Below are 14,717 nucleotides of genomic sequence, written 5' to 3'. Positions count from 1 at the left end.
CAATCATCTAGCCATTTCTTGTGGAATTTTCTTTCCCTCTTACTTCCTTTATCCCCATCATTATCTTTCTGACCGTCTTTTTCTTTTCTTTTAGTACCTGTGGCACCCGAATTCCACTTTATCGGCCACATGCCCAATGTTGGTCAACTCCAATAGGAAATTGTCGTACGTGTGTAAAAAAAGAACCCGCGAATTTATCCGGATTAAAAAAATAAAACTACGCGTTTGTTTGGCTTTTCCCTCCACTTTTAATTAATAGTTATTTTTTGTAACTAATAAAATGACTATTACATTTAGTTATATTTGTTCAGATGTTTTTAAATTTCAAAATAGTCCATAAAATCTGCCGGACATTTTGACCGATAAAATTTGGATTTTGCCGGCCCCATTCAAAATTTATCGGGGATGCCCGATGGACCGGCGCGTTTCGGGAACTCTGCCCCGGGATCATGAAATTTATAATTTTGGAAGAGGCCTTCCTGCTCTACATCACTATGCATTTAGTTTTTCTTACACCTATGCAGTTGTAAAGAAGGTTTTTGATCAATTTTTGCCCAGCCCCTTAGGACCCAGGGGAGCAGGAGTCCTAAAATTTACAATTTATGTCCTCCTTGTCCCAAAGATGCTTCATACCAAATTTTCAAAGAATTGGAATGATAGTTATCAAGAAGAAGTTAAAAATGTTCAATTGTTAATGCATGACAGATGACGGACGCAGACCAATTGCAATAGGTTTCTTGAGTGACTCAGGCAACCTAAAAACTTAAGAGAAGCTGTCAGTAACCATTGAGAATTTTCTTTAAAAAAGTGGAAAGTGCAAAAATCACAATTAATCTGAATGAAACTCTCACACTTTTGTGTATGGTGATAATAAATGTTAAAAAAGTGAAAATTACTGCAACCATGCATCGTGTTTCCATGGCAACGGACCGTACCCACAGTTAAATCATTAGATGTTGAGTTTTTAATCTTTTCACAAATATTTCTAATAAAACAATTTCCCAACAATGTACATTGAATGGAAATTCAAGAAAGCACTTAGATTATTGTACTTGTGATTGAAAAAATGTGTATTTTTATGCTTATTCTTAAAAATAAGTCATAAATTAAGGTAAAAAAGAGCATTTATGACTTCTTTTCAGACACTATTTTCTCTGAAACGCAGCAGGGCTGACATTAATTCTACATGCCGTTTTTAACACAGTTATTTATACTACCAGTTTAGTAAATAAAAACAGTTAAACAATTTACCATTTTTTGTAAAACCCCTCAAAACTCTACACTAGGGCCTACTATTTTACACAATTATTACCCCCCTTGATGTGAACTCTCTAGAATTAAAGGAAGAAATGAATGAATATCACTTTGCAGACAACATAAAAAATTCTGGATGGTCAGTAAGGAATTCATTTAACAGGAAACCTGAAAGGTGATGTAAAGATTAGCCTATTTTTCTGTAAATTAAACTTGATATGTTAGTTAATAGTGAAGTTAGAATCCATGTAATCATTCCAAAGTCACACAAACTGTCCCAATGACAGATAGATCTAGTAAATTAATAGTAAACACCGGTAAATAAGATTCCAAGTATGTCTAGTGTAGAACACTTGTTTCTCTTTAAAAAAAACCAAAGAATATCTAAATCATTTTCTACAATCAATCAGTATCAATGCTGACGTCACACGTTCACCTCATATTGCGTCATACTCAACATACATTGTGACGCACTTTTTGTGTATTCAAAGTATTTCATTCTCACTGAAATAATTTATTTTCTATCAAATGGTCAATGTAATTTCTATTATAATGCAATTCATATTTCAAAATATTGTATACGTAACGATGTGGATTGTTGTTCTGATGAGAAGGGGGAAGGGGGGGGGGGGGGGTATTTTGTTGGTAGATCCTCTAACAAATATCCCATTCCTATATCATTACGCTATGAGTATAGCACACATGTTTTCCAATTACAAATTCTGTAATTCATGTATTTTAGACCACATCCATATTTTAAATGTAATAAAACAATACACTTCATAGAGATTTCGATATAGAAAACTTGAGGCCTACTTATTCCAACATCTTTATACATGTATGTATCAAAAAGTCAATTTCTCTATTTTCAGTGAGTATTTGTTTTCGATATCATAATCAATATTTCCTAAATTATACTCTTAAAACCAGGCATGCAGAACCAGGATGGAGGTGGGGAGGGGAAGGTGTCCTATTTTTGATAAGTTAATTTTTTTCTTTGTTTTTACTCCCCCCCCCCCCCCCCCCCCCCCCCCCCCCCCCCCCCCCACAGATTTTTGGTTGGTTTTTTTTTATTTTGATTGCTTGTCAATAATTATTCGAAATTCCTCTGCGTTTTTTTTTTAAATTTCATTTTATCCCGAACATCCCCTCCAGCTGCGCCCCCCCCCCCCCCCCCCCCCCCCCCCCCGGAAAATTATAGGCCTAATATGTGTCAGAAACTCTCAAATTTAGACCAATGACTGTAAATGTGTTAATAACTTATTCATCTTCCGAAGACCCCTAATGTCGGCTTCAAATGAATTTATAAAACCGGAAGACGATATAAATCCTAGATATCATGTTACGAAGATTGCACAATTTGACTTCAAATCTGCTGCCTAATGTGATATATTTGCATCTGGTAATAATTGTTTAATAAACATGTGACTAGTAAGTGAACTTTTCATATTTGGTTAAATTAACACATCAATTCAGTGTCCGGGGGTCCGTGTTTGACCAACTATCTATTTAATTGCTTACGGGATTTAGGAGATTGATCACTGTTCAATGTTCGTTACCTTCACCTTTCATTTTCCTTTGGGGTACCTCAGTAACTAAGTTATTGTGTCAGAGTTATCTCTCTTGGATTTATAAATAGGATTACCAGACGCACAGATTTTTCATACAGAATCTACTAAACCCAAAAATATTCAAGTTTTTCATGACTGTTTACTAGTCTGTAAATTATGTATAATGAATTATGATAGGGTATAACCTAATAAATTGGGGGATGTATCACAAATCGTCTGTTTAACATCGAATTGACAGTGTAAACATTGCCGCAGCCGAATTTTTAGAAAGTGGATTCAACTTTTGAATTGAAAATTATGAATTTTTTTTTTATTTTTTTTAACCTCAGATTCATTCAGGATTAATTGTTCAAAGAAATAAACACAATCTTAGATGAACCTTCATGTATTTGCGCTGCTATATCTGCTGTTACCTATACATGTTTTATTTTTGCCGGTCCGCTGCCGAAAGAAAACGACGTACGTGGAACATTCAGATTCTTAAAATTAAATATCATAAATTCTATAAATATTTTATCCAAACCTATTGTTTCCAAATTGTCTTTTTGGTTTGGTTTAAAGCGTGCATACTAGCCTAAATCTAACACGTGGTTTTGAATCATGTGCGTGTACATAGGGATATGTATCTTTATGTATGGCGCTAGGCCTACGTAACGTCAAATCTTTGTGACGTTATTTCTTTGCTCTCTTGAATATGCCATAAGGACCTTTGTCATGGGCGCAATCATATATAAACTATATTATTATATAGCTAATAAATAGTCTATTATAAAATCTACGTAAAATCTAGAGAATGTTAGCGTTCAATATCCTGAGAATTTATTGAACGCTAACTTTGCATTGCGTAAATTGTATGCGCCCGAAACATTCCGAGTATGAGCGTTCAATATTGACGTTACCGTAACGACGTAAACAAGCCAAAATGGCAGCCGGCCGTCCTCCGAATCTGACAGAGCCGGTATTTGATATTTACTTAAGTAAATGTTTTACTGTACATAAATTATAATGTCCCCATTCACAAAATCAGTTTGCTTCATGCATTAATGACGGGTTAAATATTGAACAGTTAAGAAATGCATGCCGATATTGCACACCTTCACTTTAGATGCCAATATTGATGAATTCTCGTCTATTTTGGAGTATTTTGAGTGAAAAGGGATATAATTTAACAACTAAATACTTTAGCTATATAATAAAAGGGTTATTGAACTTATATTGGTGAATATTGGCACGAGTTGGCTGTAAAGATGCACGAGCTTGCGATTTTTGAGACACTTCGGCCCAAAGACATTTCGGCCCTCATTTTTTTCGTATGAGACACTTCGGCCCATATTTTTCATTTTGCCAACATCACCCATATCATTGCGTTTCCACAACATTATAGTAAATTGACACTTCGGCCCAGTGACATTTCGGCCCTGAGACACTTCGGCCCAAATGTTAAAAATAATGACATTCATGGATCCATTTCTTTGGTTTTTATATATCGTCACTTCGGTCCAGACGTTTCGGCCAAAATTTTTGAGACACTTCGGCCCAATTTTTTTTAACTGAGACATGTCAGCCCATTATACGTTTTATTATTCTGCTTTATATATCACACACATTACTTTTTAAAACAACATCGTAGTATCTATAATGAAAGTTAAAGTCTCACCTAACATCTTTCTTGTTCTAACAGCAGCTAAGGAATGTTAAGCAACGAAATGATATGGATTGGATGTCAAATGGCTTCTCTCAAACTGCTCATAGTTAGCCCCTCATACTTATCTGGGGGTACACGATGGCCCGTGCCAAACCGCGCGTGGTTTTTTTTAAACAATGACCGCGTTTCACCAGGCTTCATTTCAATCGTACCAATTCTACATAATTACAACACAAACGGGTAATCAATATAATGATGAAATAAAAACAAGATACCTAAAACCCGAAGGAATTGATTGATGAATGTCTTTATTTTACATTTGGTCCGAATTCGAAGTGTCGACGTACTGTAAAGTTGTAGAAATTTCATTATGGGTGATACAAGCAATTAAAACACAAACAGGTAATCAATATAATGAAGAATTAAAAACAAATTATATAAAATCCAAAGAAATTGACCCATGAATGTCATTATTTAACATTTGGGCCGAAATGTCATTGGGCCGAAGTGTCTGAGAGCCGAAATGTCACTGGGCCGAAGTGTCAATTTACTATAATGTTGTGGAAACACAATAATATGGGTGATGTTAGCAAAATGAAAAATATGGGCCGAAGTGTCTCATACGAAAAAAATGAGGGCCGAAAAGTCTTTGGGCCGAAGTGTCTCAAAAATTTGGGCCGAAGTGTCCAACTTTTGGGCCGAAGTGTCTTTGGGTCGAAACGTCCGACTACCACTTTTGATATTAGAGGGGTTTCCATAGTCTCAGTCAAAGTCATCATTTTGCAAATTCTGTGACCATTATAATGATCTAACTATCACTGGGTAGAATGCTGTCTGAGGTGTTTCATACCAATTATTTAATAGGCTGTTCTTTACATACTGATTTTGACTTTGAATTACTCTGTTTACCTGTTCAAGAAATTGGGCTTACATTATATGTGACCGGTCGTCAGGGGATGTTTACTCCTCCTAGGCACCTGATCCCACCACTGGTATGTCTAGATCTCAGTGTTTGCCCTTCTCTTAATTTTGTGTGTGTGTGTGTGTGTGTATATATATATATATATATATATAAAAGCACTAAAGTTCCAACAACACCCGATACCTCAGAGTGTCGGATCCACAACATGGATACAAGGTCAAATACTAAAAACAATCTCGTTGTTCGTGTCGTTGGTCATTTTAGTGCTTTGTATATATATATATATATATAGATTTATGAGATTATTTACATCTCATTATCTTCACTTGTCCATTGATTGATAGATTGATTGTATATTGTTTAACGTCCCTCTTGAAAAATTTTCACTCATATTTTCATATATTGATTTGTACTATCTAAAAGGGGGAAACATTTGAAGACGATTCTTCTTGCAAAGTTATAAAATTGTATAAAATATAAGACATAAAATACTTGTTTGTAGTTAGGGGAATATGAAAATCATATTAAATGACTGAAGCATGAGGTAATTTCTGCATAAACAACTTTGTTGAATTTCTTAATTACCCTTACTTCCACTGTTTACACATCCCACAAACTAGACATCTATTCCTTATATAAGCTAATGATCATTAGAATCAAGTATGCTAGATGTTACTGACAGATGGATTATCATCCCCATTCTCACTGAAATGGGGACAAATAAGATCCAAACAAGTCCAAAATATTTCCTTTTCAGGTCAATGATTTTCAACCAAACTCATTATACATGTACCTTAATCATCAATCAATTTTTATAATCCATAATCCAACACAAATTTCTTATGTTGTAATAACTGAAGCAACATGGGCTCTGCAAAAGGGACATCCCCTTGCAGCTTATTCCCAAAAATTGTTTGAGTGACCTTTAACTTTGACCACAAAAATCAATAGAAACCCAGGTCTTTGTGTAAGATGCTGTTCCTGCAAATGTCATTGAAATCAAATGTAAAACAAACTCGGAAATACATTCAAAATCTCATACACAACGAATTACAAAATTTCCCCTCCAATGATGTCTACTTTTTAAATTCAACATTGAAAATGCATGGAAACCAAGATCTTTATACAATTTTTTTTAAGCATGAAAAAAAAAATTAAATTCACATTGTAAATGTGGCTTAAATATTATGTGCATACAAGGAAAACGACCAACGCATACCTGTAGTGTGATCACATAAAAGAAAATAGACTCTATGTGTAATCTATACCAACTCTGTTAAAAAGGATAAAATCTAACCTTTTCTTCTATGTAAGTGTAAAATGGCACAATTCCTGCCAATGTCGTTAGCAAGAAATACACAAACAGGACCCCAGAGGTGATGAATCCTTGTAGTCTCTCCATCTGTATAATCACTGCTGACAGCATCTATAAACATAGTCAACAATCCATCTGTATAATATTACTGCTGAAAGCATCTATAATCATAGTCAACAATCCATCTGTATAATATTACTGATGACAGCATCTATAAACATAGTCAACAATCCATCTGTATAATATTACTGCTGACAGCATCTATAATCATAGTCAACAATCCATCTGTATAATATTACTGCTAACAGTATCTATAAACATAGTCAACAATCCATCTGTATAATATTACTGCTAACAGCATCTATAATCATAGTCAACAATCCATCTGTATTTACTGCTGACAGCATCTAAAATCATAGTCAACAATCCACCTGTATTTACTGCTGACAGCATCTATAAACATAGTCAACAATCCATCTGTATTTACTGCTGACAGCATCTAAAATCATAGTCAACAATCCATCTGTATAATATTACTGCTGACAGCATCTATAAACATAGTCAACAATTCTAAAGTTCAACAGATAAAGTACATCACCTGAATGCTTCTGGAAATATACACATGTATATCCATCTCTGATATTGCATTGCATTGTTAGTCTTGTCAATCTAGCAAATTACCTCAAAGTAATTATAACAGAAGCAAACTCAATGGAACTGAATAAACAAAAAATCAGACAAAATCAGACAATGTGAAATATTTTAAATTTGGACTTGAATGATTAGTTAAACATTGATATTTTGAGGTGTTTACAACACATTGTACATGCAAAGGGGAGTAACTCAGCTATGAAGGTCATTGGAGTAAATGCCTAGACAACAATCAAAGGTAATAAAAATGTGATTAAACACCATAATAATTGAATTAAAAATTTAAAAGGTAATTTTTGAAAACCTGTACTTAAATACTTGATAAAAAGTCTCCTATTCATTGCTGATCTCCACTGACTGCGATGTCTTAACAAAGTTTCAAAAAATTTGGTTTGACCCTTTATTCAGAATTTTATTTTCCTCCAACAGGTAAATGAACAATAATAAATAATCAATTAAAAGTGATATTATAAAGAAATAATATCATATTACAAAGGGGAAATATATTCGTAATATAATCGTAAAAAGTGGAATATGATCAACTAGATATTGTGACTAACAATCCTGCAAAATTTGAACAAAATCCGTACAGCGGTCTCAGTGCGGAGTTGCGTCCACAAAGTGTTCCTATAGAGTAGCATGTACAAATTCAACAGTCTCATAACTCCTGTAAAATTTGTTGACTTAAAATGGTGGTGCAATCTGATCAACTACATACGGTGACTAACAATCCTACAAAATTTGAAAAAAATCCGTTGAGCAATTTTTGAGGAGTTGCATCCACAAACTGTTCCTAAAGTGTATTATGATTGTACAATTTCAACAAAGTCCCATAACTTCTGTAAAATTTGTTGAATCAAATAGGTGGCACATATGGTCCTACAAAACTTTAACAAAATCTGTTGAGCAGTTTAAGAGTTGCGTCCACAAATTCAAGTGGGACAGCTGGACAGACAGACACCGGTATTTCTATGTCACATTCAGCGTTGAAGTGGGGGACAACAAACTGTTGAATCTGCACTACCTGAAGATGCTTGTTGTGTTGCATATTAATATATTAATACTAATAACCCCTATTGTGGCCTTACCCTACCACCAAGGTCCATGATTTGAACTTAAATCTACACTATGTCAGGAATTTTTCATGTGAATTGCAACTTTCCTGAAGAATTTTGAATGATTCAACCCTATTTTTGCCTTTTCTTGAATATCTCCCCTTGGAAGGGGGCATGGTCCTTCATATGAAAAAACTTTCATCCCCTTCACTAAAGATGATTTGGGCCAAGTTTTGAAATTGGCCCAGTGGTTCTATAGAAGAAGATGAAAATATTGTTCTGAAAAGCTCACTTGAACCTTTAGCTAAGGTGAGCTAAAAAAAAAAACAAACATAAAACACTTACATATGAGGCGAATTTAATGGCCAGAGCGACAAACACGGCTGTTGGGACATGACTAGTTTCATTATCACTGGTTGCTTTAATGAGATCCACAACACTAAGGAATCCAAGTATCAAACTCAGGAACTGAAAAAAGCATTGGATAAATATTATAAAGGTACTACCTGTAATACAGCTTTAGCATTGGATAAATATTATAAAGGTACTACCTGTAATACAGCTTTGGATAAATATTATAAAGGTACTACCTATAATACAGCTTTAAATCAATTTTAAGCTCACATGCTTTTGTACACAAACTAAGGGCACATGTTTAAAAATCCTAAGTTTCATATAAAAAGAAACAACAAACTTTGGATATAAATTTATTTATTTCATAACTGTATAATTCTATCAAATTAAATGTTCAATATGTTGTTGCACCTCCCTATCCTGAATAACAGCCCTAATTAGATATGACATGCTGTTAATTAACTCAGAATCAAATGTCTCTGGTATGGAATATCATTCCTTCTGCAAAACCTTCCACATATCCCATTTTGTTATAAACATGCTTCCATTTTCAATGAGATTTAAATCCAAAGTATTCCATAGCCAATGAAGTGTAGCAATTTCTTCGTGTTCTAGGAATAACTTGAGTTTTTTTAGCTATTGCATGATGTCATATCCTGTTGTAATACAAATTGTGTTTTGGGGGAAATGCTACACATTCCCAATATTTTCCTTCTAGCATTCAGAATTTGTTTGATACCGGTCTTAGTTGAGAATGCCTTACCAAAAAAATTCAAAACACCCACTCTGTTGACTCCAAAAACACCCCAGTATGCTACAGATGCTGCATGTTTCATGTTATATTGAAGACATTAGGGTTTTCTCTCCACATAGACAATTTCTAGTCTTCAATAAACTTTCATCGGAAAATTCAAACTTACTTCTACAGATCACGACAGGTTAACCCACAGAGTTAACCAAAAGGACAAGAAATACATTTTTGATATTCAATTACATGTATTCATTCACGTGATTTTTTATTATGAATTCAAGTTCTGAAATTAAGTCGGGCAGTTCCTGTGTTATAAGGTGTTATTCCTCCTTAAATGTAGCAAAAATTAGAAATATGTTAAAGGTATATCAGCAACAGTTGGGCATAGGAAAACAGCAGAAGTTGGTGATCATAATCATGTTCTTTGTACATGAAAAAAATTGCAAAACAAAGAATAATGTATATACAAGTACTATGGTTTTATCAATATTGGTTGAAAACAAATTTTCATGGATTTCATTGTTAAGTTTATCCACAAAATCAAATATTCATCAATGTATGTTGCCTCCATGACAATGTCCACCAAAGAATGCAATTCCAGAAATGTAACTATCCTTAAAATTGCATCCTTGAAACTGCATTTGACAAAAACCATAAAAATTAATCCCCACGAATATTGATAAAACCACAGTACTACTGTATACTAATCTACCAGTTACATCTACCAACAAGTCAAATATTTTGCTATCATCCAAGTTCATTTTCACCAACTATGATAATAGATAGTACTGTCTATTACTGACAAACTGAAATTTGGGGAATTGTGGGAATTCAAAATAAATATAGTTGATCTCAAAAATAAATTCTTATTTTGGTCCTAATGTAATAAACCTATGCATACCTGAGACATGTTTTACTGTACTATAATTATCAGCAAAGTTATCAGGGTACCTGTAAAGTGCGAAACGAAATCGAAACGAAACGAAATCTACCGAAACGAAACCCACCGAAACGAAACCTACCAAAACGAAACGAAACAGATTGTATAACTGAACTCTTTTAATTATAATAATTAAAAATGGTATCTTAGGCCCCTGTGAAAGTTACAACATATAAATAAAATTCGCCTCCCCTTTGATGTAGGCTTTCAGCTTGGCTGTTACAAAGTTTTAAAAGTTGGAAAGGGGGGGGGGGGGGGGGGGGGTGTAAGCACAAAGTACATATCTGTAGTTGATTAAATGACATGCACAATTAGTTTCGGATCCATAAATTTCAGAACCGAGGGTTACAGTCTCAGAGATCTGGGGAAACACACTATACGAGGGGTGGGGTCGCCGACGTTGGATCCGCCTTTGGGCATAGATACATTGTTTGAAGAAGCTGGTGTCTGAGAAAATTGAAAGCAGGAAGAGCTCTTAACCTCTTATTTTATCTCTAACTGATGAGGTGCGAGTACTTTCAATAATGGAAAAACTCTATACATTTGGGCAATCTCTACCCAGAGTTATCGTTGTAGCGTAGCGTAATACGCCCTCTGGTGAGAGATTGACATTTGGGCTGTTGCTAAGACGGGGAATTGAAAACGGGACGGAAAACGGAATTTTTTTAATGCAATAATATTAGGAGGAGTTCGGCATTTTGTAAACTGAAAAGGCTTATGAACAAGGGAATTTTAAGCAGAAATCACAAAGAGAACGGGAGGACATATTCAGAATCCACCGTTTGATATACTACATACAAATACACAATATCCACATGTATACATATATTTGTCTTTAGAACAAAAATACTGAAACATGTATTTATGCCCAAAAGCGAATCCAACTCCGACGACCCCATCCCTCGTTTAGTGTGTTTCCTCAGACCTCTGACTTGTGAGACTGTAACCCCCTGTTCTGAAATTTATGGATCCGAAGCTAATTGCACATGGTATTTATGTGCTTTGTGCTTACCCCCCCCCCCCCCCCTTTCCAACTTTTAAAACTTTGTATCAGTCAAGCCGAAAGCCTACATCAAAGGGGAGGCGAATTTTATTTATATGTGTAAACTTTAACAGGGGCCTGAGGTACCATTTTTAATTATTATAATTAAAAGAGTTCGATTATACAATCTGTTTCGTTTCGTTGGGTTTCGTTTCGGTGGATTTCGTTTCGTTTCGTTTCGCACTTTACAGGTACCCAAGTTATCAGGAGGTAAAGACAAGATCAGTGATCACTACAAGGCGATGGAAAATTTAACAATGCCAATGTTGCAAATAAATATTTCCTACACTTTTGGAGACATTCAGCCAGTTGAGTGGCACCGGAGTAACATCTTCCTTTGAGGAGAGTAACACAGGTAGATAAAATGGGAGGGTGATCCACAGAAAGCCAGATGGCACCCACACTAATAGAGTGTTCTGAAAGCAGTCCGTAAACTGTGGATAGGAGTTGTTCAGCAGCAAATTTTCATCCTAAAACAAAAATACAAAAAACATGATAAAACAGTGATACACTTTCCTAAAACTAAACTGAACTAAATGCAGAAAGGTAGTTTTTCTGTGTGTGGGGGTTTTTGGGGGTTTTTTTTGGGTATAATTATCATAATTTTGACTAACAAAATCAATTATAACCAATGCAGAAAAAAATCATATTTTACTTTACTCCGCTTCATTATACAGAAGACAATGAGATTTACATTTGTTTAGAATACTACCCATCCATTAAAAAACCAACACTGTTTCCCTATCGAGCAGGTTTATGCGATAAGTATCAAAAGATTGCACAGACGCCTTGATTGCCAGATTAGGTAGATAAGGTATATACAAGGACTAGTAACTAAATGTCCATCAATTTTTAGCATCCAATCTGAAGCTTAATTTCTCCTTATTGACAGGGGTCCACAGACCAGGTAAATTTGAAGGTGGTGCTTATTTTCTCGGTGTTTAAAAATCTTCAATTGTTAATGCAGTCGACAGACACAGACCAGATGCAACAGGTCACCTGAGTGACTTGGATGACCTTAAAAAAATCAAGATGAGTTAGAGAAACATTGATGCCCTAAATGCTCCTAATTTTGCAACTAAAATTAGTTGCACTCAACCCCCCCCCCCCCCCAAAAAGATTTCGTTACAAGGAATACACATGTGAAATATGAAAGCCTTATATCCATTCAAAAGTTATAGCGAAGGTTAAAAGTTTTTGTGAACAGACAGAGAGCCAAAAACTATATGCCCCCGAATCTCCCATTATGTGGGCATAAAAATATGTGTAGCCTAATTCAAAAGCTTATAATAACAATGAAATGCACATTTAGAAGTTGATTTTAAACCATGTAGTCTAAATGACATTCATGTCTGATTTAAAAATTTAACACAAGCAGCAATACTTATCAACCTCTTTTATATAAAAGGTCGAAGGCCTAGAGTTGAGTGCAAATGCATGCTCCAATAATTTCGTTTACTTTTAAAGGTTTTGTTTGTATACTAACCCATAAAGTTCCATTGCAAAATTCTTCAAATCCCATGGTTTTTGATCCAGGAGAACCACACGAGCTTCTTCAATGTTCAATTCATTTCTAATACCTGTCTATGGTAGAACGAATTTTGCTTTATCACTCATGCTCTAGAATTTAACTTGTATGAAATATTTCAATAGCTTTCTCGATGTAATACAGTACCAGGTTCTGAATTGTGACCCTACTTTTCATAATTAAGGCCTACTAATTAAATCAAACACTTATTGCACAAAAATAATATACATTCTTTTCTACATTATATATCTGTCAGTAAGTCCTGTCACTGATAGCTATCAATAAGTTTACTAACCTCCTAAACACATTTGTTTATACCATACACAATGACAATCGTCGACTGCGGCGGAGAGGGATCAAATTATAATGTAGACCGAGCCCGATGCGGTCCACCAGAGAAATGTATAAATTTATTTTAAGGTATTACTCTACATCGTCATAATGGCTGACTTCCTTTAAAAACATGGATGAAAAAATCGATATCAGCAATATTTGACTTTTCCTTTTCTATTTAAATACCTAGCCGAGTAGCTCAGTAGGTTAGAATACGGAATGCTGAACTGTAGGTCGCAGGTTCGAGTCCAGCAGGGGTTTTAAATTTTTTTCAGATTACCTTCTACTAAAACTGTATTTTTTGACAAAATAAAGTAAATTTGAAATTTTTCAACTTCAATATATTGTTGTACATATCCTCCACTTTTCATCTACATCAAATTTCTCTGGTGTAGTATACTTCCTTAAAGGTTCTAATAACACGTGTTCGTGTTTATTTATACCTGTGTAATAGTTTTGATTTTTATAATTCCAAAACGTGTCTAAATTTCTTATATCTAGCGTAAATAATGCTACCTTTACTATTCAGTTATTTTCCTGTCCTTAATTCTTTGATTTCTTTCCTGTGTTCGAATATTTCCACATTTATTTTGGTTTGAGAAAGCACGTGTATTTTGACAGGAAAAGGTTCTTCATTTTGACAGTTCTCTCGAAGTTATTTATAAACAACGTTTCTGATTGGTCAAGGGTCTTAGCTTTAAACCAAACTCCCCGTCAAGGCCTCATTACGTCACTTACGAATATGTGAGCAAACGATCTCTGGTGGAAGTTTGAGCTTTAAACGTTTTAGATTTCATGTTTCACTTGTTGGGCGGGGTATTGTGAAGTCGAGTTTGATTGGTTAAAGGGGATATAAAAACGTGAACGCGGCTCGTTTAACTTTACTTTTAGGTTGTGGTAAAGAATCTCCAGGTTCGACCACTTTTCTTATTCCCTACTAATATTAGCTAGGCATTGTGCGAGCTTTTGCTGCACGATTTTCTCGCCTAAATTTCTATTACTGTCCCGTTTTGACAATGAATTAAATTCTTTTTGATATTGAAACCCAACCTTAAAGTCTGGCTCAAGGTGAAGTAGATCTCTTACCTAGGGAAATATTATTTATTTTGTTAAATACGATTCTCTCTACATAGGACTTATAATTTATAGGTAGTAGATTTATATTGCTACATGAGAGATAGTGTAGGATATTTTGTACGTTATTTTCAAGGTTCTGAATCACTTTGAAGAGTATGGAGGTCCATTAGTGTACTTTATAAAGATATTTTGTTTTTCTTGGGTCTACTCCTTCCCTTATTCTCAGGCTATTTTTCATTATTTCCACTTGTTAAGTTTTTCTAAGTTCACAGTTGTTAT

At 34.6% G+C, this 14,717-nt stretch overlaps 1 protein-coding gene across 2 annotated transcripts in view; it reads right to left on the bottom strand.

Annotated features, from left to right (window-relative positions):
- LOC130051761 (multidrug resistance-associated protein 1-like) overlaps positions 1-13,395 on the bottom strand; it is a 90,917-nt gene extending 77,522 nt beyond the window's left edge. Inside the window, exons 1-5 of one of the 2 annotated variants that reach the window (XM_056154356.1) lie at positions 13,324-13,395; positions 12,987-13,084; positions 11,788-11,970; positions 8,759-8,881; positions 6,690-6,818 (exon numbers count right to left, since the gene is read on the bottom strand). In XM_056154356.1, the coding sequence (XP_056010331.1) occupies positions 6,690-6,818; positions 8,759-8,881; positions 11,788-11,970; positions 12,987-13,022 (471 nt within the window). In that variant the 5' untranslated portion in view covers positions 13,023-13,084; positions 13,324-13,395. The remainder of the gene's footprint in view (positions 1-6,689; positions 6,819-8,758; positions 8,882-11,787; positions 11,971-12,986; positions 13,085-13,323) is intronic. The other variant, XM_056154357.1, reaches the window with a different exon arrangement.
- Between the last annotated feature and the right edge of the window lie 1,322 nt (positions 13,396-14,717).

The sequence above is a fragment of the Ostrea edulis genome, chromosome 2 (genome assembly GCF_947568905.1).
Source record: "Ostrea edulis chromosome 2, xbOstEdul1.1, whole genome shotgun sequence".
NCBI lineage: Eukaryota > Metazoa > Mollusca > Bivalvia > Ostreida > Ostreidae > Ostrea > Ostrea edulis.
The sequence above is the reverse complement of the archived record's forward strand: the minus strand, read 5'-3'. Positions and strand labels throughout refer to the sequence as shown.